The 27,607-nt window shown below is 46.6% G+C and overlaps 1 protein-coding gene across 1 annotated transcript; it reads left to right on the forward strand.

The window, feature by feature from the left end:
* Nucleotides 1–55: 55 nt before the first annotated feature.
* Nucleotides 56–27,095, forward strand: LOC149330840 (N-acetylated-alpha-linked acidic dipeptidase 2-like). The gene is made up of 13 exons (XM_089561534.1): nt 56–622; nt 3,973–4,219; nt 8,428–8,755; nt 9,884–9,974; nt 11,447–11,730; nt 12,782–12,864; nt 13,711–13,842; nt 14,531–14,745; nt 15,362–15,461; nt 16,328–16,568; nt 17,471–17,552; nt 18,192–18,284; nt 20,736–27,095. The coding sequence occupies exons 1-13, from the start codon at nt 282–284 to the stop codon at nt 20,947–20,949; spliced, it is 2,451 nt and encodes an 816-aa protein (XP_089417660.1). The 5' UTR covers nt 56–281; the 3' UTR covers nt 20,950–27,095.
* Nucleotides 27,096–27,607: the final 512 nt, after the last annotated feature.

Consider the following 27,607-nt stretch of genomic DNA (forward strand, 5'->3'; position numbering starts at 1 on the left):
TGGCGGTTGTAACCATGGAGGAAGAAAAAGTTTTTTTACCTCCATGGTTGTAACGGTGGTAACTAGCGACACTGTTGTAGTGGTGGGCCGCAGGTGGGGCGGATGACGCCCGCTTGTAACTGCTCCTGGCAGAGTTTTCGGCGTGCTTCCTTGCCAAGTTTGCCGCGGGCGGACGCAGGAGCCGCTAAACCCCGCGCTTGGGCTGTCGCACGTGTCATGCGCGCAGCGTTGGCGCGTCGTCCCGAGCAGCGGCCAGCGACCACGAGCAACAGGTGTCCAGCATGAGCGCCCAGTACCGGCCGTACCGCGACGAAGACAACGGCGCCGACAGCGAGCCCATGACATGGCCCGACCACGAGCACAGCGGCGCGGTGCAGATCTACGAGAAGACGACGGAGGACATCCGAGTCGTGTCGCATCGCAACCTGGTGATCAGTGGGCTCGGCATCGCGCTGCTTGGCCTGGTCGTGGGGCTGCTGGTCGGATACTTCGCACATGTCGAGCACAGCGGCTGCGAGCGGGGCAAGTCAGTGGCCATCCACGCCGTGTATGACGCCGATCCCAGCATCAGGGCGCGGCTGCTGGCTCTCATCAGCGCCGACGGCATCAACCGCACCGCAGGGTCAGCGCCCTTTTTTCTGCCTTCTCACGCGCCCTGCCCAAGCGAAGCGGCGCGGAACACCTTAGCGGGGCCTTCGCCGTTTCCCAGCTGTCAAACTTTTGCGAGACTTCCAACTGTCAAACCTTGCGAGACCGGGCTAAGCGGGGGGACCTGGCCTTGAAATTGCCGGGCTTAGACCCTAGGTTGTCGATCGCAGTCTTCCGTCCCATATTTGGAAGAAATCATAGGCGTACGCATTTCCTTCGCGCATTTACGGTGAGACTGCAAACTGCGCAGTCAGAGCCAAAGGAGCGACTGCGGCTTCTCTGGTTTATCTTTATTTCTGGGCGGTGATGGGACACACCCTTCAAGATGCAATTTCAATCTGAGGACCTCTGTTCTTTGAAATGTTCCATTGTGTTTAGCAGAGATCCTCGAAGACTGTGTAATGAGCCTCATAACTGTTTGAAACCACTACCCAGGATTTGGTAATCTAATTACTGTTGCCTTCTAATTCATCCTTAAACCTCTCCAGCTTTCACCTATGTGCGCTTGCTAAACACATTCAGCTCGTTTAAAGTTTTAGTGTTTTTGACAGTCGTGTGGAAAACAAGACAGGAACAACAAGACAGAAACAGGAGCGCAGTTGCAGGTGTGATGAACCTAGTGAAAGGTGTTAGCACTTACCTTGGCCATACTTTCTAACATGCAACAAAGTCGGTCCTGCCGCACTTTTAACTTCTAGCAGTACACATTTTTTGTGTAGCTTGTTCAGTTTTTGCTTCTGGAAGTAGTAAATAGGGACATGTGAGAGCTTTCCATTGATGGTATTGGTGCTTTTTATATTGACAGCACACTTGCCATAAATAGTTGCTCAGCCTAGTGAAGGGAGTGTCTCAAGATGGTGCAGTTTTCTTACCGAAGTGTAACTAATGTCCACATGAATGCATATGTAGAGCTACCAATGAAAAACGGCATGTTTGCTAAAGTCATTACCCTCCTGCTTGCGTCAGCTTCTAGTTTGAACCAAGGTCATGCCTTGAAGCACAATTGATTCTTCACCTACAAAGATTTCAGGCAGCTATGGAACTCTCCCATATAGCTTGTAGCCATCTGAGAGAGAGCTATCTACCGCTCCCTTCGCACTGTCATTAAAAGCAGGTGGAACTGCCCCTCTGCATTACATTGTGATTCATTCACTGAGAAACAGGTGATTTGAAGTGTGAAACAGCGACAGTTCTCGGCAAAACCTTTTGTAGTGGATCTTCACATAATTTGCTGAGTGGCTTTCTTTGTGAGTGTGTGTGTATCTACTGGGCACAGTGTAGTAGTTCCAGGCGTGTTTATATTATGAGGTTTATTGCACTAATGCATTGCAAGGTTGGTAGAAACTTTGTTTTCATGCAGTATGAACATTTAGTGCAGCGTCATGTTATTTTCCTGATTCACACTGATTGGACAGACCAAATTTTGCAGCCATGCAATGTCTTGTTACAGCACAAATGAATTTTCAAATTCTCCATTTCATGACTTTAACTGAGGCGATTTTTATGGGCAACCCTGCATATGTGATGTCACAGGTTGGCACGCCCATTGATAATCGCTCTGCGTTTGCTGAAGGACAAAACTTTCGTGCTTGTTTTTGATCACTTCAGACAAATAATGACCAAGTCTGTCGATTACAGTTCACCAGTTTGGCCAGTCATTGCGCAAATGATAACTTTTGGTACAGTATGTGATGTCATAGTTTGGCCAAAACCCCATTTCTGTTTTGGCTGTCTGGTTTCTGCTGGTTTAAAATACTTCTTTTCAGTATTCTGACAAAACGGATTTTTAATTGGAGAGAGGGTACTCTAAAGAATTTGATGTGATTGTTTTGTTTAGTTATTCAAAATACCCATAAAGGCCCTCTTTTGAGGGCACTACATAAGGGGGGGCAATAGAAAGGAAACTTACAATGTGACATGAAAAAAAGCACACAATAAAACGCAAATTATTTTATGCAGTCATGCAAATAAATTTCAAATACGAACAAGAAATATACCGAGTGCAATAACAACAACAGGTGAATTACTAAATCTAAATACATAGAGTAACATGCGCATCATAACATATGGGATGGCAAAGGATGGCACTACTAGAATTGTTGATGTCATTAGATGGTATCCAAAGCGGAGATTAGTTCTTGAAATTTAGATGTGTTAAATTTGGTAGCAATATTGGATGGTAAGCGGTTCCATTTGATGATCGTGCGTGGTATGAATGATTTTGCAAAAAAGGATGTGTGGCATGGCGTGCGCTTCACTTTAAAAGGATGATCACGGCGTGGGAAATTGGCGACAGGTTCCTGAAAGAAATCTTCATGCAGCGATGGGTGATGATAAAGTTTATGAAAGAGTGAAAGACGGGCAAGTCTACGACGGAAAGCAAGTTCCTTTGATTGAGCGCGTGCTTTTAAAGCTGTGACACTGGTATTTCGTGAATAGTCTGAATAAATGAAGCGGTACCACGCGGTTTTGCAAGGCTTCTATGTTATTTATGACGTAAGTTTGGTCGGGGTCCCAGATGGCAGGTGCGTATTCTATTTTAGGGCGGATTATGGTGGTGAAGGCCAGTTTGTGCAAGTGGGCAGGAGCGTGTTGAAGGTTGCGTTTAAGAAGGCCCAATGAGCGGTTAGCAGAGGCAAGGGTGAGATTGATGTGGTGATGCCAAGATAAGTGTGACTAAGTGGAGACCAAGATATTTATATGTATTTGTAAGTTCGATTGCTTCATTGCTAATCATATAAGAACTTTAAAACCGGTTTACATGATTGGTGAAGGACATGGTTTTGGTTTTAGAGAGATTTAAAGGCATTAACCAAAAAGAGCACCATTCACCTATTGCATTTAGATCAGATTGTAAAGCGAAGCTGTCAGTGTCACTGGAGATGTTACGATAAAGCACGCAGTCATTAGCAATTAATCTAATAGAGGAAAAAACACATGCGGGTAAATCATTAATAAAAATAAGAAATAACAGGGGACCAATCACACTGCCTTGAGGGACACCGGACTTTACAGAGCCAAAAGAAGAGTTGCAATTGTTAATGGAGGGAAATTGAATTCGAGATGAAAGATGACTCCAAATGTGCAAAAAGCCACCAGAGTTGTCCTATGAAATTCAGACTTCGGTCCCTTTAAATTGCTTCTGAAATGAACGCCGAAAAAAGTGCGCTAAATTTTTGAAAAGTATAAACTGAAAAAGTTTTAATTCCTAAGATAAAAGGCATGCAATTAAGCGCAGGATAAAATGATTTATGAAGAAGTGAAGTTGGTGGGCAGTGATGCAGAGAAAGAGTGCACTTTCAAGGATGAAAACTTCTCCTCCAGGCAACTCCTGGAAGTGGGCACGGACTCTGAGCTCGTGGAGTTCCTGCAGAAGCAATGGAAGGAGCAGGGCCTGGAGACGGTGGTGGAGCGGTCATACGAGGTGCTCCTCTCGTTCCCAGACGCCTCGCGCCCCAACCGTCTGCGACACTTTGCAAACGAGAGTGACACGGTGGGCTCCATTGCGGACCTCTTCTCGGACGAGCATCGTCCCTATGTGGCCTACTGCAGAGCCGACGGCCCCATCAGGGTAAGTTTCATGCCTGCTTCGCTCAGTTGAGTTGGATCTTGAAGAAAACTAGCTGACTGAGCAACTTTGAGAATTTGCTGTGCTGAACTTAAAGGGGCCCAGAAACACAATCTTAGTTAACTGTTTTGCCTGTTGATTGCATACAGTGAGTTATAATGGTGCTATTAGCGTCGGTAATACCCCGTATATTCCGTTTTTTTTATATTTTAATGTCCTCCCAAAAACAAATTCATGGCTCTCATGGTGTCCCCACACAGTGGCGGGTTTTCAGCAGCGGATATGACATCACCTGGCGCGAGCTTGATGATCGGACAAACAGTAAATATACTGCAAATTGTGTGAATAAATAGAGACACATTTTGTCACCTGTCTGCATTTTATATTAGATCAACAAAAACAACTTGTTTGTCTTAGATAAAAGCCCTGCAAAGCAAGTAAAATAAAAATACACCACCAGGGGCGCTCTGGCATGGAAACAACGCCATGCCCGTCTCAGCACGCTGCCCGTCTCAGCAAAAACGAGTTACAGAGAGCAGGCAACCATGGAGTACAAACTTCCGCGACGTGCTCTGGCTGGCTGTTTTGATTGGTTGCGCCAGGTGCCGTCATTGGGAGAGCGAAATAGGAGTGGGAAGCCCCGCCAAAATCGAGTTGAGGGCAGCGTTTTGTTTGCTTGTATTTTCGAATTTCTTCACTGAATAACTCCCGTTCCTGTGCATCGATTCCTGTAATTCTTTTTAAGTCAGCATCTGTGTGACATAAAGAACCCACCTGAAGTATAGCCGGTATCCCCCCAAGCAGTGTTTTGCAGCCCCTTTAACATAAAGGCTCGATGCCCTAGTACAGTTGACCACATTTTGATTTTGGTAAAATGCAAAACACCTCCGTGCATGGCCTGGTGAATGTTGAGCACCCTGAACAGTCGGAAGTTGGTCTTCAGCATTCTACTAGAGCTTCCTTGAAGACCCATGTGCATTTCTGGTTTTGAGACTAAGAAAAAAGCATTTCCCATAATTTTTTTGATGAACACATCCTGTTGCTCCCTTGGTTACTTTCTGGGAGAAAAAGACACTCATTTAAAGGAAGCAAAGCCTCAAACAAATTGATAGATGTAAATTATCTTAGTTTGTTCCCGCAATGTGAACACATTAACCTTCCATTTGGCGCATGATGGCCTTAGTTGCCTGTGTGCCATAAAACTGAACGCAACACAATGCTTCTGGGTTGTAAAGGTTTTCAAAAACTTATAGTTTATAAAAACCAGCTTGAAGGACACTGATAGAAAGGGAGACACAGACACACTACGCTAATTCCTCCCTTTTTGTCCCCTTTCTGGTTTTTATAAATGCATAACCAACTAGCCCAACTAGCCACTTTGTTAGACTCAAAGTCACAAGATGCCAAAGACGTTGTTTAATGTGATAAAGGGCCGGACTCATTTAACGAAAGGGGTTAGGGGGTGTGTTTGGATACGGAGGATGAATTTGTGTGCCTCCTTTACGTTTCTTGCTGCTTCCATCAGTTTCACTGTTTTGGTTTCGATTTCTAGTGTGTATGCTGTAAGGTGCTAAAGGCGTCCTAAAAAAGTAATGTGCCTTTTGGCTCTGCGTGCATTTTTTTTTTTTTCATTCATTCATTTCAAAAGTGTGCCACTAGGCCTAAGTTAGGGGAGGGAGGTAGGGGGGATAGAGGAGGAAGTTGAAAGGAATGGATTTTCACATAATTTTCTAAGTGACTATCTTTCTCGTCGTTGCTCTGCTCCCCGCGGATAAGTGCACTGCCGCAACTGGACCATCTAATTTTTATTTTCTTCTGACACGCATTTTGCAAGTGGACAGATTTACTGGCCTGATTAAGGAGAGGTGATTAACCCCCAGCCTAAGCTCATGCAGTAAATGTGAAACCTGCAACATCAGTGAATATGAAACTGCCTGTTTACAGGAAAATCCTGCTTTCCTCGTATTTTACCAATATGTTAAGGAGAATCTCCCAATGTGGAGCTGGGTTGAAACAAGAGGGTAATTACTCGTTCATATCCACTGATGCGCAGCCAATAATAGCTACAAAGAAAAGCGACGAAGCTTTCACAGGAACTTCATACTTCAAGAAAAATTCACCTTGTTTCAGAGGTGTGGCACTTTGTAGCTGTTTGGATCTGCTTTGGTGGGTGTTAATGAGTGAGTACTTTGTTATTCCTCATTACATCATGCTGCAGTTGAAAGCAAGTCTGTTCTGCCTTGCATATGAACTGTCCTTTATCTGAATTTTTCTTTTCTATCTTACACTGTTTTCAAGGCTGGTTGAGGAAAGGGTTCAGCTTAAGTTAAGGACAATGCAGCGAGCTATGGAAAGAAAAATGATAGGTGTAACATTAAAGCAGGCGGAGTGGGTGAGGGTAAAAACGGGGGATACCGTAAAAACCCGCGTATAATACGAACCCGAATATAATACGGGGCTAAGATTTAGAGGCGCGAAATGGGAAAAAAAGTTTCACCCGCGTATAATACGAGTAACACAAGCTCATAGAAGACATTTATTCAAATCGCATCCCGCACTTCACTTCAATTACTTTGTTCTTCAGTAGCGCTTTCTTCGAACATTTCTTTGTCCGACAAATCATCCCAAATGTACTCATCTTCCGTGCCATCGAGGGCGTTCGAGATGCCGCACTTCTTAAGCCCGCTTCAGCCGCCCGGTTGGCGTCACTGCAGGCTCACCTGAGCGCATCCACTCTGCGTAGCACCGCCTGACTGCGTCCTTGAACGGTTTGTTTACACAACCATCAAACGGCCGCGAAAGCTTTGTCGCATTCCGCTGCACGCGAAAAGGGCTTCTTTCTGTTGTGGCCATCCACGAATGCTTCCTTCGACGACACCAAACTGCCTCCCGGCCGCACCGTTGCCGATGTTCTCCGCAGCCAAAATCGCTTGAAAGTAGCCGAGTACTGTTTTCGAGACCGTGACATCGTGCTCTCTAAAACAATATCCACTTCACGAAGCGTGCCTTACATGCTAGCACGTGCGTTGTCAACAGGCGCACGGCACACCGCGACCCCCCGGCGCACCCAACGGATCAACAAAGAAACGACGTCGTGACGTCGTTTGTCGAGAGTAACGAAGCCAAGCCGTAGCCACGCGCCAATAGCGAAGCGAAGCCATAGCCACGCCGCAAAAACGAAACCAAAACATCGAGTAACTTCGAAAATTTTTGTTCGGATCCGCAAATAGTACGAGGCGGAAATTTAGGACGCTAATTATGGGAAAAAACCTCGTATTATACGCGGGTTTTTACGGTAATTACATCCTAGTCGACATCAGGAGGAAGAAGGGGGCTTGGGCAGGGCATGTAATGTGAAGGCAAGATAACCACGGGTCCTTAAGGGTAACGGAGTGGATTCCAAGAGAAGGCAAGCGTAGCAGGGGGCGGCAGAAAATTAGATGGGCGGATGAGATTAAAGGTGCACTGAAGAGGAATCTGAACTTGTCTTTTTGCCGCGGGAACTCGATCTACACATTCCAAGCATTCTTAGAAACTTCGACTTATTGCCCTGTGTGGCTGATTTCCCTAATTAAATAGAATTAACGTCCGGCTCCCGCCTTTATTTTTGAATTCTCCCCCGTACGGTGGGCGGAGTCGACCAACGTGTGGAGTGCCTTTCAGTCAGCTCCGTGGAGGCTTTGCTTTTGCTTTATGTTGTTTTTTAGGTTTTAATAAATAGTTTCATTCGCAGATAATATAGTCGCAGAATAAGCCCGCAGAAATAAAAATACGCACGGACTATTTGCTTCTACGGATTACTACGTATTACTCCGCCGATGGCAGAGCGGCAAGCCACCACGGGACTGGGTGAAAGGCACTCCGCGCGTTGCTCGACTCTGCCCACCGTACGGAGGAGAATTAAAACAAAAAGGCGGGAGCCGGACGTTAGTTCGATTTAATTAGGGAAATCGGCCACACAGGGCAATAAATCGAAGTTTCTAAGAATGCTCAGAACGTGTAGATCGAGTCCCCGCGGCAAAAAGACGAGTTCAGATTCCTCTTCAGTGCACCTTTAAGAACACCTTTAAGAACACACATGGGACACGGTGGCCGCACTGCAACTGACAAAGGACAGGGTTAATCGGAGAGGCATGGGAGAGGCCTCTGCCCTGCAGTGGGCGTAGTCAGGCTCGTGATGATGATGATGTCTGTGTTTGACTGGCATGCAGGGCCCCCTGGTGTACGCGGGCCGGCTGCAGCTGTCCGACGTGAACTGGCTGCACAGCTCCAACGTGACCCTCGAGGGCAGCGTGCTGCTCGTGCGGCTCGGCATCGAGCCCCTCTCCAGGCAGCTGGCCATGGCTCACATTGTGAATGCCAGCGCTGTGTTGCTCTATCCGGACCCCCGTGAGTTCCGGCCCCTGCCTCTGGGCTTCTCCCCGGAGCAGCAGGACAGCAGCGCTGCCTGGTGGTGGTTGCCGCCTGATGGGAGCCATAGCGCTTCCCCGCTGGGACCCCTCCTGGGCGATCCGCAGACTCCAGGATACCCTGCGTTAGGTCAGTGGGAGGAGTTGCACTGTTGTTAGTTCGAACTCGCTTAATTCAATAGGCTTTAAGGGGTCTCTGTTCTGGAGACGAAGTTGACTTGACTCACTTCTGTATCGTGAAATGCATTTGCTTCCCCCCCCCCCCCATCTATTCATTGGCTTACAGTAGACTGTTGTTAATCCGAACTCACCTAATTCAATAGGCTTTCAGGAGTCTCTATTCTGAAGGCGGAGTTGACTTGACTCACTTCTGTATTACATGACGTAGATGCATGGCCACACTGAAATGCGTTTGCTCAGTTTTAGAACATGAGAAGGGCATTTGGGAGTATAGGTCGTGATCGGACACTCACTGAAAGCTTTCTGGCCAACAAGCGCGTGTGAACGTAAAATCCTGTGCTTGAAGGAGTTGCCTTTATGGGCGTACTCTCTCACGGGGACAAACATCTATGCTACGTGGCTTCACGTTGGTGGCTGTGTGAGAGACTTTGCCCAGGCTACGTGATGTCTCTGTTGCCATCGTAGTGTATGTCATGAACTGAAGTTCCCGTGTTCACCCACCGCCCAAAGACAGTGTTGCCGGGGAGCGGGTATCACTGGTATGGGTGGCCATGGGAGAGAAGTCTAATCCAGTGCAGCTGTCACTGCCAGTTCCTCAGCCGTAGTGAGGGCAGAAGGTATCGGACATTTTGTTCATGAGGGACACATCAACAAGTCGGGCATATCATCCAAGCTTAAATTACATCTACGTGCTTGATCTGCCACTGTTATGCACTTTGTTGAAACTGTGTGTGCGTGCATTTGTAATTGTTCAATTTGTGGTTCATTTGTTCAAGTTGATGTTATTTTTACACATATATTCATATCTTGTTTGTATTGACAGGCTTGTGACCTTGTGTAATGTTTGAAAACTTGGTTTCATTTTACAGTTAGTCTTTGTTATGTGCAACTCTGTACTGCTCATCTAAGCAGCTGTGTTAATAAAAGGAGTTTAGGGCCAACAAGCTGCTTACATGTAGCTCTTAGCTCAGTCCTCTCTTTTCCTTCACTAATGAAAACAAGAAAGAAAGAACGAAACAAAAAATGAACTAGCGGTGTGATTCCAACTGTTCATAACACAAGCCTTCCTTTCTTCTAGAATCCGCTCTTCGAGTGCCTTGGGATCAGCTCTTTCTGCCCACTGTGCCAGCCCAGACCATCAGTGCCAATGCAGCCGAAGTTCTGCTGCGGTAAGTCTGCCTTTGAAAGCCATTTCTGGTTCCCAGGACTGATAGCACTTATGACTTTCTTTTCTGTATTGGTCTAGGCTATGCCTGACATGTTGTGTCATGTTTAGTGCCGTATTCACTGGAATATGTGATAAAGTTATTTCATGCATTTACTAGTGAGAGAAAATCTCTTGAACTCTCTTCTGAACCATGCCCTTGTAATGAAATTTTCCATTTGCTGGCTTTTCTGGGTGACGCAGAGTGGTACTTCATGTCCTTGCAATACACAAAGAGCATGTACTCAGTGGGCACTTAAACTTCATTGGACGTCCACAGGATGTCTTAAACATCCCTAGAACGTCCAAGGGAGTTTCAGTGCCCATTAGGTAATGCTGCTGCTGAGAAATGGCATTCAAAAAAGAACAAGGAACCTCTTGTGTCAGGAAATGCATTTTAATTAGAGATGTGTGAATATTCAGTTTCAAATACGATTCGAGTGTGTTTGATATTCAGTTCATTTCGTATGCGAGGAATTTATATTCAAGAATTTCAAATATTATTAAAAAATTGTCTAATATTCTGCAGCATTGGTATACTACACCAACTTTCATAAATTTTACCATGGCAAAATCACAATATCCGGGCTCTGTTGATGATAGAGTTTAACGTATGGGGAAAACAATAGAAATGCATATTTTTTGCTTTCTTCTCTGTCGTTTATCATGTAGACCGATCGCATTCGGGCACCGCTAGGCTTGACCTCATACGAAATTCCCAGCACGACAACCCAGTGATGACATGTCAACCTAGTTCTTAGAAGTAAACTTCTACTTGCGTTTTTTTCTGCCTGCTATCGCATTTTACTTGCGTTACTGTTTTAATAGATACACCAGTTTCTTCTACAAGCATGGCTCCAATTACTGCCATTTGCACGTTAATTACTGATAAATAAACTGTTCATGCCAACAAAAATGCTGAGATAGACTGTAAGTGACTTTGACCAGACATGATTGCCACATGAAATCACCAAAAATAGTCATTTATTCGTTGCAGATAATATTCGCCAAAAAAGAAAAGAAAACGAGTTCTGAATAAACTTTGAAAAACGTCTGCTGGATTTCAGAAAAATAAAAACCGGAGAGTCTCAACCCCTACTCGTACAGCTTCACTGCATTTTTCGAATTTTCAATTTTTTTTTTTTTCAGGGGCACGGGGGATTTTATAAATCGACCTCCGGATAATCTGGGCATTTCTTCCTTCCCTTATATTTTATTAGCCATAATGTTATTTTTAGTGTCCAGTCGTGTGTCATTTCATGGATTTCATTTTCCATGAAATCCTGTTGTAGAATGCTGTAGGTGGCGCCACCAGTGCATTAGTTTTGTGACTAGGTGGCGCCACCTGTCCTGCACGCATGCATCCCATTTCCATGGATAGATGAGATTACCACTGGGCATTTTACACCTCTGGCATGTCCTTGTGTCCCTCTGCAGGCACCTGGGTGGACCGGCGGTCACACCACAGATGCAGGGGTCACTGGGCGAGGCTGGGGCCTCTCTGGGGGCGGGGCCCGGTCCCGTGGAGGTGGAGCTGCAGCTGCACAACATGCTGCGTAACCAGTCGGTGGTGGACGTGGTCGGCTACGTGCGTGGGCGGGTGGAGCCCGACCGATACGTGCTGGTGGGCGCTGGCCGCGACGCCTGGGGCGACTCTGACATCGGCAGCTCGGCCCTTCTGCTTGAGCTCAGCTCTGCTTTCGGGAAGCTCCTTCAGGAAGGCAAGTGTGACACTGAATGTCACGGCTTGCTTCTTTGTTACGAGTGCTGTCCATTGCTCGGTATTCGCCGCCGTGGTGGCTCAGTGGTTATGGCGCTCGGCTGCTGACCCGAAAGACGCGGGTTCGATCCCGGCTGCGGTGTTCAAATTTTGATGGAGGCGAAATTCTAGAGGCCCGTGTACTGTCCAATCTCAGTGCACGCTAAAAAATCCCAGGTGGTTGAAACTTCCGGAGCCCTCCCCCATAGCCTGAGTCGCTTTGGGACGTTAAGCCCCCCCCATAAATCGTAAACCATTGCTCGGTATTCGTGTGCCATTGTTGTTGCCCATTGAAACATGCATTAAGTGTTGGCGCTGTGCTGGCAAGTTTAGCAATACACTGTTATTCAAGAGCTGTGGCACAAGTGCTGGCCAAACTAAGCCATTAGGCCGCTTCTGTGGAGCAGCTACCTTTTCATTTAGTTGGAGCTTGAACTTGGCAGAGAGTCACAGGGTGAGCAGAGTCTGCATAACTTTTCACTGCATCACACAAACACACCTTTCACCCTTTTCCTAGTTCCAGTGACGGTCACCGAGTTACTTCTGTGCGGCTTTGAGCTGTAGACTACATTTCATCCTCCTTCAGTCTACTGTCGACGACAGTTTTCTGCGGTAATTTTGCTGCGTGGCTGGAACGAACGGCGAGCTGCTTATGCTTTTTTGACACTATCAAAACTTTGATTTTTATTGTTCCCTGTGCTTCAGCGGTGAGCTGTAAGGCACAACACCTGTTTGCCGGTGTATTTGCACGTAGCAACATTTGAATTACCGGAATTGGTACTTGAAGTTGTGATATGGAAGGGAAGGCAGGAGAACTTGAACCTAAGTATTTGTTAGGTCACGACACCAGCACTGCCGATTGATCAGTCGCTCAGTCAGAATTGCAGTGGAACGGAGTGCCTTCACAGAAAAGGTTTCAGTGCTTTGGCGTGCCATGCTACTCCTGTCGGAGATCTCCACAAGTTGACGTGGCTAAAACGACCACTGAGCATTCACACGTGGGAATGATGCAGGCTGGCGGCCACGGCGCAGCATCATCTTCTGCAGCTGGGCAGCTGAAGAGTTCCAGTCCGTGGGCGTCGTTGAATGGCTCGAAGTGAGTAGACGTTTCCTAGCTAAGGAACCCATATCTACAGCGCGATAAAGGGGACAAGATGAGAAGAAACCTGTAAAGACAAATATACAGCACTGCTTCTTCTGAGATGTTTCTTCTCATCTTGTCCCGTTTATCGCGCTGTAGATTTGGAACATAGTCACCAACTCACCCAACTTACCTTGTCTAGCTAAGGAAGCTGCTGGCTTGTGCCCGCACAAACTGCTGTGCATCCATTTTTTCGTATCCATTACTTGTTTCTTCTGTCATTCCCCAAGCATATTGGATATAGCATCCTTGCCATAAGAGGTGGTTGTGGCTGGATTTATTTCTTCTTTTATATTTTTCAGTTCTTTATAAATGTTGCGAATGAATAAATAAGTTAATGAAACAATAACTTTAATTTTAACCTAACTTTGAGTTCCTCTCAGATTATTAGTTTTATATTTTGTTCATATTTTCATTACTTGCGTAGTTTTTTTCAATCTTGCACCCAGAAGAGAGGCAAGAAGTTTGAAGATTTTTCCATTAGTCTTCTTCCAGCATACACTTTTCTGATCATGCCGCCACGATGGCTCAGTGGTTACGGCACTCGGCTGCTGACCCGAATGACACGGGTTCGATCCCAACCGTGGCAGTCGCATTTCAGTGGAGGTGAAAGGCTAGAGGCCTGTGTACTGTGCAATGTCAGTGCACGTTGGTGGTCGAAATTTCCGGAGCCTTTCATTACGGCATCTCTCATAGCCTGAGTCGCTTTGGGATGTTAAACCCCGTAAACCAAACCAAACCAAACCTTTATCATACGAGCCGCGTTCAAACCTGCTCTCTTACCGTGTGTGCTGTCCGCAGGAGAACCTGAAGTTGCTGGATGGCCGGGCAGTGGCATACATTGACCTGGGCCAGCCTGTGCTCGGAACCACCTCACTGAGTGTGGCCGCCTCTCCATTGCTCTACCATGCTGTCTTCAATGCCACCCGGCAGGTGAGGGAGCGCTGCCCTGCAGTGTCGTATATTCTCTGTCGTATACTCTCTGTCGTATACTCTCTGTTGTATACTCTCTGTCGTAAGCCCTCTGTTGTATACTCTCTGTCGTAAGCCCTCTGTCGTATACTTTGTACAGTTCTGTGCTGCTACCATCTAGCATGTGTCTTGAGCCCCTTTCCGGCAAACTTTGGTGGTGCTGAGCAACCAAAATGAAAACAAAGATGGAAGTGCAGAATACTGCAGTGTGTGTAGTGCTCGGATGCCACTACATAATATGCCTGCTTTGTTGAAATCGGGCCTGCTTTATTCGGAGAGCTGAGCTCCCTGCATTGAACACGTGACAGAGCATCTCTCGGATGCTAGTGTAGCCAGTGAGGATGCGGAATTGGAACTTTAGCTTTGCCTCGGTCACATGCTAGGTATGAAACACAGTGTGGGTCATTAATGTAAATGCAAGTCCCCTTGCCTCACCATCATTTTGTGAATAGAGCGCAACTCTTGACTAGAGTGGGGGACTGGGGGTTTTCCTTTGTTCAGTACAGTCTTTTTGGACCTCCCTAAATGGCGTCATCAAAAGACATGAGGTGTTAAAATTCACGTTAGTATGTGTAGTGTTCAGTGCATGAATTTGGAGGCTGCTAGGAGAGAGCACGAGCGCACATGTGCACGGGGCATCACATTGCAGGTGCCGGCCGGTGGGGAAGGTGGGCGGACTGTGTATGAGCAGTGGGTCAGCACCTTCCCCAAGCATCGCAATGTGTCGCGGCTGCTGTTCCCGCCGAGGGGCACCACTCCGCCGCCACTTCCGACCGAGGAGGACGTGTGGGACGCCTTCCAGGCCGAGCCCCACGGCCTGCTGCAGAGCTACAGGCATTCCGCCATGCTGCCCGTGCGACCGGCGTGAGTGGCCCTCCTCTGACCCCTTCACAGTCGCCACTGAGGGAGCTTGGAAGACTCCGTTGTGTGCACCGTTGTTGTAAACCTCCTCTCACGGTTCGCAGTCCAGACCTCTGGCCTTGTTTTATTCATTCAGAACACACTGCATGCCAGAGACCAATTAGAGTCATAACTTTCCTGGAAAAAAGTGGGTTCATTATGTGAGTAAATGCAATACTTTTGTCTGTAAACTTACACCTATCTTTCAGTGTACTGCAGCCTTATTCCTTGTGTTACATCCAAGTCCTTTTGTTTCCTCTTACGCACCTGCAAATATCAACCCTCACGTTACAGTCGAGGTCTAATTACATTCGAGGCCCGATTACGTTCGAGTAATGTACAGTGCCACGTAAGCCAATCACCTGAGATGCAGTACCAGGCAACATGGTTGTGAGGTAGCATTGCAGTAAACTTCTTCCCAAGCATATGCATCCCGTATGCTTTTTCTGCTGACTGCACATACAGGCATAAGTCAAAAAGTTGAACACACCTGCTGAAAAATATACTCTATAGAGGTGCCCTGCCCAGACCACCATGCAGTGGGTGAAGCACGATTCGATCTCGCGTGTCGTTTCCACAGAGTGCGGGGCATGGACGTGGACGGCAGCTACGCGGCCTTCTTCTCCAAGGCGGGCATTCCGGTGGTGCAGATGAGCTACGTAGACGACATCCTTCAGAAGGCGAGTGCCCGCTCCCAAGACTAGTGTCCCCTTACGGGTTGTTCACTTGCAGTGCATGAGGTTTGCTCTCTGTGGCTGCCAACCACTGATCCTATCTTGTGGGTTGTACGTGGGTGTTACTTTCGCCATAGTGGGATGCTGTTCAGGGGTTATTTACCTCAGTCACTGCAACTATCACATGATGAGCGCCAGATGCTCTTATGTACTGGAATCGTGCATTAATAATTGTCACTCCTGTTGAGTTGCTCTTTAAGAGGGGGGAGGTGGCCTTTGAAAGCCAGAAAAAAAATTGCGAATAAGCAAATTTTTGAAAAAGTGCATATTTCAGCAGTATACGTTATAAACTACCTTTTATATAGTTGTCTGTGCCTAATTCATCAAGGGGGCGGCAGAAAGTTAGGTGTACAAATGAGATTAAGAAGTTTGTGGAGATAAGGGCCCTATGTGAACCATTTTGGTATACTCCTATAACTTGGAACCAGCGTACGCAGCTCCACGAATAGTTCTTCAAGTGTTTGTGCTATGAGTCTGCCCTGAGTAGCAGCTGCAGCGTTTGGCTGCCGAGTCCAAGTCTGCGGTGTCGGATCCCAACTGTGGTAGCCACGCTTCAATGGAGGAGGATTGCGAAAGGCAACCCTTGTTCTGTGCATTGTCAGTGTAAATACACACGGGAGAAGCGCAAGTGGTTTCAGTTAAACTGGAGCCCTCCACTACGGTGTCTCTTATAGCCCATGTGCAGCCTTGGGACATGAAACTGCGCATACCACCACCAGAATGAAAATGAATGTAAATTTGTTGGGGGTGCATCCACTGTTGGGGGCAGGCAGTGACTGGGGGATCATTGTGTATGCCCATCGGATGTGCAGATGTCCCGGGTGCCGTTCCCCCGCAAGCACACGCAGTACGACCGCTTCTCGCTGTTTCGGGATCACGTGGACCCGGAGTTGCGGGCGCACGCAACCGTGGCCGCCGTCGCGGGGGAGCTGGTGCGCACACTGGCCGACTCGCTGTTCCTGCCCTTCAACCTGTTCGACTATGCGCAGCTGCTGAAGGACCTCTCCTTCAGCCTGCACCTGCATGCGCAGGGCCTGGACAACCTTGATCTGAGTGAGAGCCTTCACCTGCTGCACCCAACTTCTTCTTAGCCACTGGCCCCCGCACTGAGATTCTTGGCGTCATTTCGGGGTCTGGGGAGCTGTTGCTCTCCGGTGTGAAGTCTCTACTTTTCTTAACTGAATCACAAAACATGATGGAATTGTGCAATCTCATTTAGTCAATCCGTTCAATCATTTTCTTCAGTAAAAGTGATGCAACGTTGGGAGTGTGATCAAAAGGCCCACAAGGCTCGACTGGAACCACGCTCCTGGGTAGGGGAGGGGGGCTTGAAGATCCAGGTTGCTTTTAAGGCAAGAAGGAATAGCTCCCACAAGTCTCATATTTGCACTGAATTCTTCAGGAGGCCGTCTGTTATGCACATAGGCCAGCTGCTGTTCAAGTCATTTCCTCTTTAGTCATTGTCATTTGAGCTGAGTCATTCTTACTCCAACTTCTCCTTCCTCTTCCCTACAAGTTGGGAGGGGGAGAAGGAAATCCCCCTTAACACCACCTGCCAGGGTTGATTTTTGGAAGCTTCACACAGACGCCAATAGCACTGGCCCTCCCAATCCTATTGCATTAAAAGAACAGAGGTGTGGTGACGTTTAGCAGTGTGTTGCGAAACTGCCGTAAATGTTTGAGTACCATTAGAGCTAGCACCAAATGAGGCCAATGTCCAGTTCAGCTGATCCGACATGCAGGCTGCCTTGTCCAGGGAACTATGGAACCGCTGCCTGAAGCGTACCACTTAGCTTGAAAAACCTGTTCCAGAAAATCATCATTAACGCATTCTAGCCCAATGGGAAAGTTCACAGCCTCTTGTGAAGTCTGAAGACTCTACTGACGAGAGTAGTGTGTTGTTGGGAAAGACACCCTAACCTGTGGCCTGGATGCACCTCTTGTTGCTTCCCCAGGCCTTCTGGATGCAGCCGTGCACAACTTCTCGGTGGCAGCCTTCAACTTCCACTCACGCCAGAACGGCTTGGACTCCTCAGAGTGAGTTCTTTCGTTGTGTGCACTGCGCAAGTCTTCCCTCGTCACATTCTGGTTGCAGTAAAGGCGGTCTGTGACTACTACTGTGCTAAACACCAATGGGGACCACTTCGTTCATTTCTGGGTTCTGTCTGATTTATGTGATGTAGGTAATTCAGAAATGCTTGTTGTTGGTCCTGGTGGTCAAGCTGTTGTCATTTCTTTCTTTTAGTAAAGGGCCAGAACTGTGTTTCTTTTTGGGTCTTGTTTTGCGAGCACATTCAGCACCTCCAGATTTCGCAGATGTTTTTTTAGGTGCCAGGTTTTCTACTAACATATGCTGCTCCATAACACTGTTTACTTTTTTTTTTGCTTGTCGTGGCTTGAGCGTTGCAATTTCTTTGAACTGCACATATGCTCTGCTCTTTATGTGCAATAATTTCTTAGCACGTAATGTGCTACTCACTATTTGTGTTGATCCTGACCTTGCCCTCTCATAACCCCAGTTCTCGTAAGTGCGGGGAGCAAATTGATGGTCAGCATATGCAGAAGAGATAAACAAGCGAATACTGAAATAGAGAGCTCAAGGGCTGCGGCAAGGCAGTTGTGCATGAAGCGTGCCTGTGGTGTGTGACGGTGCTTCGTGTCATTGACCGACCACAGCCCCATGGCCATCCGGATGGTCAATGACCAGCTGCTGCTGCTGGAACGGGTGTTCCTCGACCACAGGGGACTGCCGCAGAACCCTTACAAAAAGTGAGTCGCTTGTTGCTATTCTGAAGAGGGCACGCTGCATAAAACTGTTCACAAATCGTATGTGCATGCCATTCATTGGACTTGGAAACAGGGAAATTAAACTCCTTGAAGAGCATTGCCTCAGTTGATATCAAGTGTTTAACCCTTTGAGGGTCGAATTATTTTGAAGAAAACTTTCCCAGGTGGTCAAATTACTTTATTGCGGATCTTGAATCTACAAAATGCGTATAATCGAGAATAAATAGTCAAAAAAAATTAGGAACAGTACTTTGGTGACAGCATCACTCACAACTGGAAAATGTTCAATAGAATAGAATAGCAACGGTGATAAGCAAGCTAAGAGCAGCACCAATAACGATAGAAATCAACTTTCGCCACCTCTGCAAAACAGTGCCCACAAAGAGAAAACACGTTTCGCGCGACTCCGTTGCGATCCCGCGGCGGAATCGAAACCGCGTAGGCGCATTGCCACAGAGGGCGAGAATACCTCGCGAGCAACGGTGATAAGCAAGCTAAGAGCAGCGCCAATAAAGATAGAAATCAACTTCGGCAGCCCCTGCAAGATAGTGCTGACAAAAAGAAAACTCAAATTTCGCGCGACTCCGTTGCGATCACGCGGCGAAACCGAAACTACAAAAGGGGTGTTGCCGCAGTCTGTGCCGCCGCGCTAAAGCTAGACATAAGTTCTGCTTATCTCCGTAAGAAGGCAGCACAAAATTCAAACACTTCTTGTAAGCCCTAAGAGGTGGCAGCATGCCCCAGTGAGCACGCATTGTTCTTTTGGAGCAAAATTTTGGAGCAACGAAATATCGAAACCATACCCGTACGGCGAAGACCTTGCGGGACAGAAAACCGCCGCCGTACATATACGGCAAAAACCTTCAAAGGGTTAAAGAAGAAAAGAAGGTCAGCGGAGAGAGAGGCAAAGAACTGTTCTGTAAGCAAGTATTTTCTCATCAGCATTTTGAAACTGCAGTTGCTAGGCGTACTTTGGTGTTTTTGTGTTGTTATGTTTGTTTGTCTGTGTCCAGCATTACGCAAAGTCTTCAGTGTTCTGAAGGAGTCCACCAGAAGTGCATGGTTTTCGGACTTTCACGTTGGTGCTTGGCACTGCCGTTGAATAAACAAATATATTACTGAGTGCACAATGTATGAATAAAATGTCTTGTAATACTTCGGTTGCCATAAAAAACAACAAAACCTTACGCAAGCATAGAATCACCCTGTGCTATAATACTATATTACCGGTTATCATAAAAGTGTTATGAGTTTCTTGTAAGTGTAAGGTCTTCTTGTGACAAGAAAAAACTTCTCGCAGTCTCACTGGCCATGTACAGAAGACATACATTTGGCACCGTAAGTATATCAGTGTTGCGTCAAACAGACGGACTGTTTATAGTTGAATTTTTCAGCTCATGGTGTCAAACTTGGTACCTGTTGGCCTTGACCTTCGTGTCATAGACTTTTATGAAGCCTACCCATCCAAACTGAGCCAACAGGCTTCCAGTATCAGCACTACTTCCCTATACGTGTTACCTCTCTATGGGCAATACACATTCAGGGTGTGTTTCAGCTGACCAAAACCATGCTAATTAATTTTCTCTGAAACGTGCAAAGTGCTTGTTGTGCATAATTTAAGACGCATAAATTAGTGTCAGTTTCTCACGCAAAGGCAAGTTCAGATAGGTGGCTACACTTTAGTACCAAGTGACTGTTGTAGCATCATGTTCAGGTTCGCGATTTAGCACCAAGAAAATAAGCACAGCACTTAAGACATGGGCAAAGAAAGTAGACAGTATAAGCGTTAATCTTTTGCTTGTCATCTCATGTGTTGCTCTGATTTTAAAGATGCTGCACATCTTTCCACTGTGGATGAGCAGCAGCTCCAACAGACAATAGACTCCAACTCCAATAGGCTCCAACTTGCAATAGACCTCTCCCGGCCTACGTCATCAGCGCACGTGTTTCTGGCCCAATGGGCAAAACATGCGCAGTACCGAGAAGGCTCACACTGGGAGAAGAAAGGCTGCGAGGCGTTTCGAATCGGGGAACAAAGGCGGTGGGGGAGCGCTCGGCACCAGAAAAACCGGTTCAGAACCGAAAGTCGACGATTTTGCCCATCGGGGCACCCCTTTTTGGCGTCTCACTGTTTACATCAGGGAGAGGTCTATTGTTCTGCCATGAAGGCATCTCTGCGAAAGGTGATGGCTTTACAGAGGTTGAGGGAAAGCATATAGGGCTTTAGTCCCACATTCGGCGTTGAGATGAACTGCCATATTCCTTTTTCTGTGAACTCTTTAAGAGCGTCGTTCTTGTAAGCTGCGTTTTTATTATTATTATCATTATTATTATTAGTCTATTTTTTTTTTAATGTACGCTCTGTTTCGTCAGAACCGCTGTGAGGAGCAGTGTCACCTTTTTCTTCATGAATGCGAGGTTTTGTGTCCGCAGGCACCTGGTTCTTTCTCCTCCGGAGCGGCCCACGTACGTGGACGAGATGTTCCCAGGCATCAGCGACGAGTTTTCACGTATCATCGACGAGCTGGGCTCACCCGCCGATCCAAATCCGTTCCTGGGTGGAATGAGGAAACACTACTCACTGCTGGTGCAGGTCATCCAGCAGGCTGCCGACACACTCGAAGCCGTGGTGCCCCCCGGTGCCTAGCGCCACCTAGCTCCGCCACCGCGCCCTTTTCCTTCCTTTCAGCTCCATTCCGTGGTGTTTGGGGGCACAAGCCAAAGCGTGCACATGGCATGCACATTCCAGCATGTGCATGCCATGCTTGCATGTGTCAGTTTGTGAGAATGCGCTCACTTGATTTCGCGGCCATTTCAGGAGCGCTTCGCACCATACGGTTTCTCGAAATTACCTAGAGGGAAAGGAGGTACTGCGGTAGCTCATTCAGCGCAAGAATGCCGGGACGAAGTGCAAACTTCATGGTTGGTTTGTGGCACAAAACTTGGGTTCATTCCTAACCAGACGACTTTCATTTCCACAAAACAATTCGCTGATTTCCATACCTGCCTGATGTGGCAAGCATTCAACTTGCATTAAGTTTAAAGAGGTGAACCCATGTGTAATTTTCCAAAGAGTACCCAAGCAAAATACAAAGTGTGCACTTCCCGGCATTCTTGAGGTGGATGAAGTGCTGCTCAAGAAACTCTCGTTGGTGACCCTTTTCTTTCTACGTAATTTCAAGAAGCTTTGTGCTTTGAGCAGGGCTGGCATGTGCATGCGTCTAAGCTTTATTTCAGCTGTCGTGCTCAGCTGAAGCCCGTCCAGACAGCGAAAGTCGTAGTGCTAACTTCCGTTGTTTTGCAGGAGCATCCTATAATGCTTTCTCTATGCCTGAAGTTAATTGGCACGGCTTGGCGTTAGCGGATGGCCTAAAAAATTGGGCTGTGTGTAGGACCCACGGTTGAAAGTTTCGCGTCCGCCATGCTTTCTGGGAAAGGCTCTAAAGTCTCAGCCGTCACTTTCTGCCTGCCTGAAGTGGACAGGGCCTGGAAGTTGTTGACTAGGGGGAGCCGAATTGCGGCAGGATTTAGAGGTTTTCACTTTCATTTTTTCTTGATGCGACTTACGAATTGATTCTTAAGGCAGCAATAGGAATTCGTCAAGTCTGATTTTAGTCAGCTGTTTACTGGGCTTTTTGACCTTTTCATTCTTCTTGGTGAGATATACGTAGATGCATTTGTATTTGGTGGTAAGAGGGCTGGTTTTACTCTTTTTCAAAACATTTGTGAGAGACTTTTCTTCAGTCTGCGTAGATGCTCTCCTAGGCCTCTATTTCAGTACAGCAGCAACTCTACACATCCATGGATCTCTCTTGCTGTACCTTATTTTGTGGTCCAAGTCAACACTCGTGCACAAAAAGTGATATGCCCAAAGTTAAGAGTTCCATTAGATAGCAGCCGGTAGAACTTGAGGCTTGGCATTTGTGAATAGGGAAACGCTTAGTTTACATTTACTGATGCGTAGCCATACACCAGCTACGGAGAGCCGCAGAAGTTTCTCGGATTCTTCATGTATCAGTGAAAATTTAATCTGTTTTGTACTCGAATCTACTCGAAGTCTAAGGCTCTCTACTTGGTTGGCCAGCATGGCTACGCAGTGAATCAACACCTCAAGGCAGCACCTTACAAATTGAAAAACCTCTGTAGATCTCCTTTGCAGCTATATTGCTGTGCCTTTAATGGATGTTAATTGTAATTATTTTGCCTGCTCAAAATTTACGCTACCTTGTGAGATTCCTCCAAGTTTGCGGGGCTAATATGTAGAATGGCGTCCAGTGAATTGACCAGGAAGGCGTTTATAGGGTGTGCAGCTTCAAGTTTAGCACGATCTTGACTGCTAGAAACTTCTTCGTGCACTGTCGTGTAGGAATGGCACGGTTCGTGCTCGTAATTCCGCAGCTTGCGACACAGTTTTGTAGTAGTAGAAACGAGAACACATTAAGGTGCCTTCACGACGCCATGCCCATGTCTAAGGAGCGGTGCCATTTTTTGTCCGGTCACTCGCCACTCTTGCCAGGAGCTTTATTTACTCTACTCTTTCCCCTTTAGGGTCTTGCGAGTGCGAAAGACACCACCACGAGTGTGCCTTACCGAGTCTCCACCTGTGCAGGTAAAAGAACAAAGGGCATGTGACTAGCACCGTTAACTTGGGAAGACATTTCCCTCTCTGACCTGCTCCTTAATGTAACTGACTTTTATAGTACTATACTTTCTAGAATAACTTGAAGGCATCTAAAGCAGTGAAGTAAACTTCATTGCCTCTTTGAACTAGTGGTGCAGTGCGTGTGCTGGTGAAGCTGAACTTCAAGCACACTGAGAGCATCCCCCCGATTGTACCGTGAAAGTAGATAGCTTTACATCTTCAGCACTCCATTGCTTTGTGACGTGAAAAGAATTCAGTCCTCGCACATTTGGAGCCACTCGCATGGTGTGGGAACTTTCAACAAGGAATGCCACACTGACAAAGATCATGGCACGCTGCACCTGAAGCACTGTACGGAGGATAATGTACTACTGTAACGGTAACACTGCAAAACCATTCTCATTCGACCAGGAGGGGGGATCTAGCTCATCCCGAGTTTGATTAACTAGTCTCCATCTCAGATTTCTTTGCGCACTCCCCACGTCCACACCAAATACGCAGAAAGCCACGAAGCACAAAGATACTTCGTACCAAACCCAAGGTTGGCTGTTAGTTTTTTAGTCATGGCAGCTATTTAATAATAGTGTGGTGGGATACTAACAGTGCAGTCCATAATTAATGCCAATTATGGGTTTTACTTGAGATGTAACACTAGCCGCATAATTTTCTTGTCTTGCAAGGTTTTAGATAAATTTGCTTGCACTTCATGTCTGCCTTGGGTGCACTGCCACTGCACATAACTAAGAAGAACAAACTGCTGATGGTTTTGAAGGCCTTTTTCGATGCTTTACGTATTTAGTCTCTCCTTTCAATTAGATATGAAGGAGTATCACTCATAGCCGAGTAATCTACTGTGCACCTACTCTGCACATGTGAGTGTCACATGACTTCAGAGAAGCATGCCACCCATGCCAAAGTGTCATCTGTATCCGGACTTTGCACAGCTGTCATGTGCATCTATAAATGGATGATCCGCGCATCGCATGGTTGAATGCATATGGCTGCTACACCCGGTGCGCCCTGTGGGTCACTAGTCGCATGTCAGGGAGCTAAAGAAAGAATAGGATACTCAGCTCCGTCCTGTTTTCCTACTCTTGCACTCAGCACCACACAGACATGGGCTTCAGCATGTCTCACTCCTGTGCAGCTGTGTCGGCAGCAATGCATTTCTCATCATTTTTTTTTGTATGCGTATGTTCTTTAGACACGCAAGTCACTTCACCATCGCATGACTTGTGCATTCACAGGCTGCGAAATATAGGCTCAGCCATAACCACGCGCCTTGTGACGTACTCCTTTCACGAGCATTGACTTAGGAGATTGGGCAGTGCTTGACTTTTCTCCATCACAAAGTGTGGCCACTGTTGTACTTGTTTTATGATGTCATTTAGGCGTTGCCCCCGGTGTTCTGCACAGCTGGTTTGTGGAATGCATTTAAGAATGCCAGATGAGATGAGGTAGGATGAGGGAACAGGTTACGTTGTTCGCTGCTGTTCTCCTTGGTGGCGTTTTTGTGTTGTTTTAATTGTCTGCCGGTGACCTTAGTGTTGTAATTGATTCTATTGGCTTGCGAGCATGACATTTGTGTAGTGTGAGTGGGCTTGCTCAGGGCTGTACTGTCAGGTTTGTTATCACGGGGCTGTTTTCATAGCAAATGCATTTGTTATACCCGGGATTCATTTTATAACAAAGCACAAAATTTCCTGTTAGAAAACATACATTGTCGCTAGGAAAATTGTGAACATTGCGAAATGTTCTGCACGTGCAAATGTGTAGTGCATTGACTGTGCATCAGTGACTGCCTTGGGGTCAACAGATTTTGGTGGAGTCTATTCACCCCTAGGTGCGAACACAGTGCCTGTCTATTGCATGGACCAACGCATGCATTTAGCACCCTTAGCCCTAAAAAGAAGGCTGAATACAAATCTTGCACTGTGGCAAAATTTTTAACGTGGCATTGGAATGGGTATGATTGCTAATGAGGTCCTGACGGTGCAATTTGTAAAACCAAGTTAACCTGTCAGTACTACTGCCGAGTATATTTGTTGATGCCTTTGCGTCATGTATTGATAACAGCTGTGTGTTAAATGTGCTAATATCATAAAGGTTTCACTGCTGGCCTCTTCGAGAAGCAGGCATCAATGTGGCAACACCCAGAACCCTCGCCGAAAATTTGTTTATCTAGGTTTACGAAGCTTATGTTACTTGCGTTAAGTGACACCATTCTGCTTAGGCAGCAGGTTTTGAAAGCGCTAAGCGCTGCAGCGTTTACAAAAAATGTGATGTCAAAGATCTGTGAGGTCACCAGGTTGTTAACCGCGTTGTGGTGCGCATGTGACTTTCTACCAACTCTTGAAAGTGAACTACACTAACGCGGAAGGAATTAGTAGTCTGGGGTTGTTCATTATCTTGACTCGTTGGTTTTATTTAATAAGCACCTTGCCTTAGCTTAAGACGTTCATGTCAGAGCCCCTTTGGATGTTGCATTGATGCGTGCAATGAAGGCAGCGAGCATTTCTTGTGTTGCATGTCCCCAGAATGGTGGGGCTTGCTGCTGGTAGTTCGGTACAGTAAGAATGAGAGCAGTGCTTGTTGTTTGTTGAGGTTTTATGAACAAAGCTTCCTTTGTTTGCGTGCATGGGGCATCAGCGTTGACTGCTGAGGGTTGAACATTCCATTTTTTAGCTGTTTATTTTTTTTTTTGTGGTTTTGAGAACCAATGCATTATTACCGTGGCATCTCGACGAAACAGAGCTTCTTGTCACCTGGCTGCTTGCACCGACCTTCATAATCAAAAGACCAGGAGCTTCGGACGAAACTAGAGGTCGCCGATTTACGTTTGCATCTCGCTGGCTGTTTAACCAGCCTTAGCATTAGCTGGCATTACTGCTGTGATAGGTCTGCGACAGGTGTGAACAAATTGGGAGATGCAGCGGTTGGAAAGTAGGCTGTAAAGCATTGTGGATGACTGGTTCTTGATGTGAAGGGCCATGCTTTGGAGTTGCGCTTGCCTTTTTTCCGAGGGGTGCACTTTGCAGAACTTCGTGGATTGGATTCCTTTTTTGTGCCGCACATTTTTTTAAGGCTTTGCGAGTAACTGTTGCAAGACCTTTTTGTTTTCTTTTTTGTGTTTGTGTCGTGCACGGTTACATCTGCAGACTGCACCCAGTATGCTTTAAACCAGTCCTGCTAACCTGAGCCTTACTAACTAGTGAAAGAAGCTTTGCATCTGTTTTTGTTGAGGCCACGACCTATTTTTTTTTTTATTTAGAGGCAGCTGGACAGGCTAAACGAGTTTCGTCCCTATTTATTGTTATTCCTTTTTGTATGTTGTTGTCTTTGTGTTTTTATATCCTGCGTTTCCTTCTGCCTGCTTCTCAAAACAGTTCATACTTTGGCCTTTTTCTCAGTTCAGTTCAAGGTTTTTTAGCATTATTTCATTCTCACCTGATGGTGCAGGGCTTCTCACTGACCGTCTTACTTTTTTTGCTGCACTTCCACCTACTGCTCCAAGGTTGTGGGATCGAATCCCGGTCGCGGCAGCTGCATTTCGATGAGGGTGAAGTGCAAAAGCACCCATGCGCTGTGCGATGTTGGCACACAGTGGAAGAACCCGAGGTGGTCTAAATTCATTTGGAGACCTGCACTACGGGGGCCCCCCATAGCTCATGTGTCACTTTGGGATGTTTTCGGGATGTCTTTAGGATGTCTTTGGAATGTTAAACGTACCATGGCATGCCATACGAATCCTCAGTTTGGGAAAAAAAAAAGATTGAAACAGAACAATCGGGTTGAGTCAACATTCAGTTTCCTCAGTGTTTCTCAAAGTTGAGCGTTGGAATTGAAATCAGTGTTTAACGGAAATTGTTAGTAGGTGGAGCTGCAGTAACTGCACCGCTTGCAGCGTGAATGTATGTCCCGTGTGATTCCAACATCCGGTGTGGAAAGCTGACGTTTCCTCAAAGGGATCAGCATTTCCGAGGTGCTTGTAGGTAAAGCCCTGCGCACAGTCTCAGATGGGCGGTGCCTTCTCTGAACTGCTTGCAGTGCTTGAAACTCCAGGTGTGTACCCTCCAAGTGTCTGCACACATGTGCTGGAAATGCAAAGTTTCTGGTTTTTATACGCAATAAATAACTGCCTGTAAAGGCAACTTTCTTCTATTTCATTTTTTTCACCTTGGTGGTTGTTCCGTGACAGTCGCGGGTTCGATCCCGGCCACAGCGGTCGCATTTGGATGGAGGTGAAATGCTAGAGGCCTGTGCACTGTGCGATGTCAGTGCACATTAAAGAAACTCCGGTAGTTGAAATTATCCGGGGTCTCCGCTACGGTGTTCCTCATAGCAATAGTCACTTTGGGGGGTTAAACCAAATAGACTAAACTAAACTAAACTTTCTGCCATTCGTGTCCTGCTGCAGGTGCTTCACCTGTTTGCATTTAGCTAGGTAGACTTGCCATCAACCTAAGGTTAGGGAAGATGACTTTGGCAAAAATATTTATTTGCATCTGGAACACATTGCACAAGATTTAATGATGCACTGTGCAATTTGCACACTCAGAACTAGGCTGCATACAATCATTCCAGGCTGCCTGCAAAACTAGTAGTTTTTGATTTTACTGAAGTTGCCTTTGGTACGCTTTTAGTCGAAGATGTACAAATGAAA

This window comes from Amblyomma mixtum, chromosome 9 (genome assembly GCF_055824585.1).
Source record: "Amblyomma mixtum isolate Tamu chromosome 9, ASM5582458v1, whole genome shotgun sequence".
NCBI lineage: Eukaryota > Metazoa > Arthropoda > Arachnida > Ixodida > Ixodidae > Amblyomma > Amblyomma mixtum.